The following is a 6,961-nucleotide window of genomic DNA, read 5'->3' on the forward strand; positions in this document are numbered from 1 at the left end:
AGTATTAAAGCTGATGCTCCATCAAACTCGAGATAAGTGTCTGACTCCATGGAATTCAATGACAGATCTTCCATCCAATCATTTTATTTGCCGTATGGAAAATGTAAAATTTTTTTGCTATTCTAGCCAAAGTTTTCACAATTTGCTTTCTGTGTTTCAGATGTACGCTACGCCCCCGTCTGCATGCCGAGATGATGTAGGCCTGAGGGATAATTTGCAGGATTTTTCATCTCCAGTGGGGCACAGTGCAAGACAAGAAGGAGTGTATGATATTCCTCCTCCTATCACCAAAGCAACTGGGAAAGAACTGATTAAGAAATACTCTTCCGAGGGCCTTGTATTGACTGATGGAGTGCCACACAAACAGAGTGTTTATGACATCCCTGTAAACCATCAAAACCATTTTCTTGGACAGCAAATTGCACCGCAGAAAGATGTTTATGATACCCCGAGGGGAATTGCATTCCCAGGACAACAGACAGGACTCAATGAAAGTCTAGTCTCAGAGGGAAGAGAAGGTGTCTATGATGTGCCACCACCAATCCTCCAAGACACTAAAGGCTTACAGGACGTGACAGATGGGATGAATAGGTTGTCTTTCTCCAGCACGGGAAGCACAAGGAGTAACATGTCCACATCTTCAACGACGTCAAAGGACTCTTCTTTCTCAGCATCAACTGCACAGGACAAAAGACTAATCCTTGATCCAGACACTGCTATAGAGAGGCTTTATCGTCTTCAGCAGATGGTGGAGACAGCTGTCAATAACCTCATGGCCTTCACTACGGCAGACTGGCGGTCTTACAACTATATGGAGAAACACATCAATGAAATTCACGCTGCCGTGGATAAGGTAGAGCAGTCACTGCTCGAGTACCTTCAGTTTGCAAAAGGATCAGCAGCCAACGCTTCCTGTCTATCTGAGTTCAGCCTCCATAACAAAATGAGGAGGGAGGTGCAAAGGCTGGAGGACTCTCACCAGATCCTTACCCAAACCAGCCACGACCTGAACAGCTACAACTGGTCTTTGAATGTTCTCGCTGTCAACAGACTGCAGAACAAGTGTGATGACCTGGATCGGTTTGTTATGGTGGCAAAGACAGTCCCAGACGATGCCAAGCAACTGACCACCACCATCAGCGTCAATGCAGAGCTCCTCTTCAAACAGGCGTCAAGCAGCTCACGTTTCAGGAGTGTCCCAGAGAACATGAACGCTCCTGACTATGCATATAACAGTCCTCATATGCAGCATCATGGAGAAAAAACGCAGAATCACTTTAGTTCTCTTCCTCCTCTCCTGAGTAAAGGTCAGCACCCTCACAATACCACCGGTGAGAGCTCAGAAAAGAGCTGGATGGATGACTACGATTATGTTCACCTGCAGGTAGGTAAAACCAACACCTTATCCTGTGCGAGACCAAGTAAGAGCTGTTGGCAGGAAAGCTGCAATCAGATGGTCATACTAAGACGCATTCAAAAGTTCACCTGGGTGATTACTTGCTCTCAGATAGGACTGTTGCTTAGACAATAGCAATAGCCTTTTGCCCTTGCCACGCTATCTTTTTTTTTCTCTGAGCTCTCAGAGGTGTGCTACCAGTGAAAAAGCCCACACAGAGAAGCCTGCTGTTTGTCATTTATTTAAGTTGTCATTTAGCTCAGGAACAGTTTTTATTTAACACGGTGTCTTTTTACATTATGCAAAACAGGGCAAAGAAGAGTTTGAAAGGCAACAGAAGGAACTACTGGAGAAAGAAAATATCATCAAGCAGAGCAAAATGGAGCTAGAACACCATCAGGTATGTTTGCTCAGGTGCAATAATCACATGGAAATGTAACGTTCCTTGCACATAAGGAGTACTGGTCAAATAAAGCAGGAGGGGCCCTTCCCTTAGCAGCGTGTGACTGTTAGCAGCATGGCTGTGAGGTGTGCAGGAGTGCCAGAACAGACAGTTGGGAAGTCCCAGGTGCCATATAGTGAAGATGGAAGGTACTGGGTCTTGGCTAACAAGTGACCCCGGGCTAGTTTATTCCCAAAGGAGATTTGTGGCCATCAGTCTCCAAAATTAAGGGATTTAGGAATGCAAAGGACAAAAAAAGTGCACTGCCATGCTTCAGATAGGAAATGGTGAGCATCAGGATAGCAGCACCTTCTTGACCCTGGGCACGTGTGTCAGCCATTGCTGACAAAGAAAGCTCAAGGATTTACCGCAGATCTGAAAACCAGCATCTCTGCTCTGCTCGTTCCCTTGCTCCACTCAGTTACTGAGTGGAAGCAGAGCCACAGCTCTCAGTATTTGGAATGACATCTCTTGTGGCACAGATAAGCATTTCCCTTGAAAACAATTTCCAGCCATCTCAGGTTTAAGAGACTAATTATTTTTTTATGACAACGCAGCATTGTGGTGCTCATGGCATATGTATGATATAAAACAGTCTCTCTCCAGAGGCAGACTTCTGTAACATCTTACAGTGTGCAGGTCAGTCACAAAGCCAGCTTGAGAACTCAGTTTTCTGGACTTGCAATGCAGTGCCTTCATCACTGGTCCACACTGAATACATATACTGCCTGCACATCTGCTCAGTAAACAGCAATACTTTTAACACTGCTTAACATCACTTTGAATGCTCAAAAAGCAGGCGGTGTAAGGTTGAGGGTTGTCACTGTGCCATTAATGGCAGCGTGTTGCTGCCATATCATACGGCAGAAAATTCTACATGGAAGAAAGAAAAGAGCTGAGAACATTGCCGTTCCCCTCACTTTTGATAGAGGGGACAGTGATAAGAGACCCCACGTGTTCTGCTTTTCCTGCCTTCTGAGCATATTAAACTTCAGCTTCGTCATCACTTTAAGCTTTCTGTCTTTAATTTCCCATTTGTTTTTGTTTTCTCTAGAAGTAATTAGGAGCTGAGAGTTGAAGGTTTGTCATCTCAAAATCCCACGGAGATGGCAGGCTTTTAAAGGCTTGCGTAGGTGTTAGTGCCACTCCGATCCAGCTCTCACTTTGATTTCAGCGTACTCTAAATGAGCAACAGCCTGTAAATTCAGTAGGCTTCTGAATGCAAATGAAGTGATGTAGATGTTTTTGTCTTCTGACCTCTGTCTGGACTTTTGTTAACGAAAGCGCCCCTCGCTCTCCAATATAAGATATTTTGAAAAACATATGCTAGTTTTCTTTGAGCATAAGACTAACCTAGACTACCCACTGCTGTGCTGAGGCAGATGTAATTGCAATACGTGACAACATCTTACGGGAATGCTCTTTGAAGAGAAACTTTTGATTCACCTTTCAGATCAATCAGTTCCAGCGGCTGGAGCAGGAGATCACGAAGCCTGTGGAGAACGACATTTCAAAATGGAAGCCACCCCAGGCTCTCCAGACTGCCAACAGCACCATTGCCTCCCACGACAGACAGCCGCTTCTGTTCTATTCTGACCAATACGAGACTCATTTCAATTCCCTCCTGAACACCATCGATGCCTTCTTCAGTTGCGTCAGTGCTTCTCAGCCGCCACGGATCTTCGTCGCTCACAGCAAGCTTGTCATTTTGAGTGCTCACAAACTGGTGTTCATCGGGGACACGCTCACGAGGCAACTGACCTCTCAGGACATACGCAACAAGGTGCGCAACTCCAGCGACCAGCTGTGCGAACTGCTGAAGAGCATTGTTATGGCTACCAAGATGGCAGCCTTGCATTACCCGCACACGGCGGCCCTGCAGGAGATGGTGAACCGAGTAACGGAGCTGTCCCATCACGCACAGTTGTTCAAACTCTTGCTCGCCCAGATGGCGTCCTTATGAAACAAAGTTGAGCCCGATCCGTGAGCAGCGAAACATCAAAAAAACTGGAGTATGTTGACGTAAACATCAGCATTTATTTTGTGTAGATATTTTATATGAAATGCTTTAAATACATTCTTGTGAGTTAGAGAATCTAATGAAATCAGGGATCTGGGAAAATATCTGGCTCTGTATTATGTCTCTAATATACATTCAGTTATGTATACCCTCCATATATGTATATGTGGCTACACTCTTTAAAACATCATTAAGCACCTTAAAAAGTACGCGTCGGGTAAGCAGTACGTATCTTTTGTATATACTGCTATTTCTTCAGTATATTTAACTGGATGCTGCACTCGTCTTGATTCATTCCATCTTAATTTTGGCCCATGGACTCGGTTGTGAAACCTGCTTGTAGCAATCCATGAAGTGTAATGGTTCTCATAGAACCCCTTTCCCTTGTTAGAAATTACTAGGTTAATTTCATTAACTCTTCTTGCTGTTATTTTGTTATATGCAGGATACAGTCATTCTGAGTAGCATACATGTATAGCTGCAACAAGCAACAGTCAAAGCGTCTTGGGAGAAAAGCGTTTTAAGGCCATACAAGGCCATGTAAGAAGCAGAACCTTCTAAGAAGGAAAGAACTGTATATTTTTGGTATCTCGTGGCGTTTAAACTTGGCTGTTTCTAATAATCATACAAGATGGGCTTTCAAAACTTGGAGTCTTAGCAAAATGAATTCACACGTTTACCTTGTCTATCCTTGCACTGGCAATTAAATGTAACCATTGTGCTCATTGCGGACTCAGTTATCCTGAGAAGATTCATTGGGCTCATGTTTGAGGCAGCAGATGAGCAATGTCTCAAAATACCAATCCCTCCAGAGGGATTAGGGTAAGGACTGTCATTCATATGGAAGAAAATAACTGAATTTGAAATACTACATAATTAAACATCTGTATAGAGCATACTCAGTTTAATGAAGAAACAGCCCTTTTTTTTTTTTTTTTCCCCTAAGACATTCTTGCTGATTAACTGCATCCACTGCAATTTTGTCTTCTACTCAAGTATTGGGCCTTTTACCCAAAAGTTTGTTCTGAAGCTACTGGTCCTTCTGCACTACACTGTTGGCAGAAATTATCTCCCGTCTTAATGAGGCAGTTCCATCAGTAGGGTACACATCCCAACCTGTAATTTTTACCTTGGACCCTTAAAAAACTATTCAGACTTACAGGCTTCTTTAGAAATTCCATATATGCTGGCTGCTCCAAAACACGCATCAGCTTGTTTTTCTTGCTTTCCTTTTTGAATCCCCTGAAATTAAGTCATGGAATACCAGCTGTCCTTGGACCTCAGACTAGAAGAAGCCACTCTTCCAAGCAGGCAGTTGGAATGGTCTAGCTTAGATCAATGCCAAGGGATTCCAGCGCTTTGGAAGGAGAAACACTACTGTCCTCAGATAGGTCAGGGTATTCCCACATCGATGTATTCTGACAGATTGCACAAGAGCATAAATACACCTCCATGAGATCAGTAGCACCTAGAGAACAGCCCTAACTTTGCATGCTTCCCTCCTTTGCATCTAAACACGTGCCTCACTGCAGTGGCATTTGTTGCCTTGAAACAAAACCATTCCAGCAGTGTGTGATATTTTACTGCCTTAATACGTTGCCTCAGAGGGAAGACCGCTCTTAGTTGCCATCCCATCGCTTCCCAAGTCTCCAGGAGGTCCCCAGGAAGTCCTGGAGATGGGAGGTAGTACAACCGCAGCAGCACCAAAGTCAGCCCCAGTGCCACACGCTGGATATCTTATTGTAACCAACAGCCAGTTGCCAAAAACTGTCTGCCTGAACCTGCTTTGTACTTTCGCTGTTTGGGATTGCTTTGGTTTTCCTTGTTCATTTTTGCGTTGTATATTCTTAGAAAGCGAGAAGGCGTTTTGAAGCTTATCTGTTATGTTGGTAGTTTGTGCTTTCAAAAGGAGAACATTAAATCATAAGCCTGTAGTGCAGTTTGTTATTTCGTAGAGAGTCATTTTAAAATCATTACATGTCCAGGCTGTTTTTTTTAATAAAAAAGCCAACATTTGGTCTTAACTTTTCCATGCTTTTACTACTTTAACGTGTGCCGAGTTGAGGCTCCAGACAGCAACTGAAACAACCATATGGCTCTAAGGACAATTATCTTTTCCAAATGTATTTCCACATTTCCCTGTTGCTGAGGCGCTGCCCTCCTGTTATGACCATGGATGTGCGAGGAAGAGTGAAGAAGCCCAGTGACTGGCTGGGATTGGCTGCATGCTTACTTCAAAAAGCTCCTGCTGGGGAAGAGTCCCCGTGAAAGCTTTGGGAGTGAAGCTTTGCCGTGGCTCCTGTCCTTGCAAAGGGTCAGCCAGGGATCAGGGAAGTGCTTCCTGGGAGTACTGTTTTGTTCTGCTAAATTTAAAAAACTAACAAGAAAGAAGGAACTAGGTATATCCCCTTCTCTCTCCTCGCTGAGCCACAAAGTCCCTGGTCTGCTGCTAACAAACTGCTGCTGTTTGGCAGCTAAGTGATAGGCCTTGTGAAAGGGCCATCTGAGGGGGAAAGAGAACAGCCACTCTTGAAAACAGCAGATTTTAGGGAAATTGTCTGGTCCATCATAACAATATCCATATTTCATTAGAGCCCAGAGGAACTATTTCACTGTACCCTACCCCGCACAACCCCCTGCTGCTGCCTCTGGGATTTCTCACTGCATAGTTGCTGTGTTTGGGCCTGCGCTGTATGGCTGCAGCTTCAGCAAATCCACTGCCTGCCATTCCAGGAAAGGCAGCACAGGAGGTGTGAGTCAAGTTCTCATGCCATTACTAGATCACACCCCAGCATCCTCACATCCCCCGTAACTGCTACACCCAAGAACTTTTGGCATTCTTTGATCTGTTCATCAGGGATATATGTCAGATCCATCCCTCCTACATCTCCTACCAGCACTCTTCAGAGCATTCCTACACCGGTAGCACCATCCTTCTGCTTACAGCCAAGCCTCTGTAGTTGCTCTGTGCCAGAGCCCGTTCTCCCTCTGGGGGAGATTTAGACGTCATAATAAGGAAGGGTTGTGAGGCACCGGCACAGGTTGCCCAGAGAGGTAGTAGATGGCCTGTCCCCTGCAGACATTCAAGGTCAGACTGGACGGG

The 6,961-nt window shown here is 44.7% G+C and overlaps 1 protein-coding gene across 2 annotated transcripts in view; it reads left to right on the forward strand.

The window, feature by feature from the left end:
* NEDD9 (neural precursor cell expressed, developmentally down-regulated 9) overlaps positions 1–5,882 on the forward strand; it is a 93,751-nt gene extending 87,869 nt beyond the window's left edge. For both annotated transcript variants that reach the window (XM_021385693.1, XM_021385692.1), the window contains 3 exons: positions 161–1,384; positions 1,707–1,796; positions 3,292–5,882. In XM_021385693.1, the coding sequence (XP_021241368.1) occupies positions 161–1,384; positions 1,707–1,796; positions 3,292–3,801 (1,824 nt within the window). In that variant the 3' untranslated portion in view covers positions 3,802–5,882. The remainder of the gene's footprint in view (positions 1–160; positions 1,385–1,706; positions 1,797–3,291) is intronic.

Source organism: Numida meleagris, chromosome 2 (assembly GCF_002078875.1).
Source record: "Numida meleagris isolate 19003 breed g44 Domestic line chromosome 2, NumMel1.0, whole genome shotgun sequence".
In the NCBI taxonomy this organism is placed as follows: Eukaryota; Metazoa; Chordata; class Aves; order Galliformes; family Numididae; genus Numida; species Numida meleagris.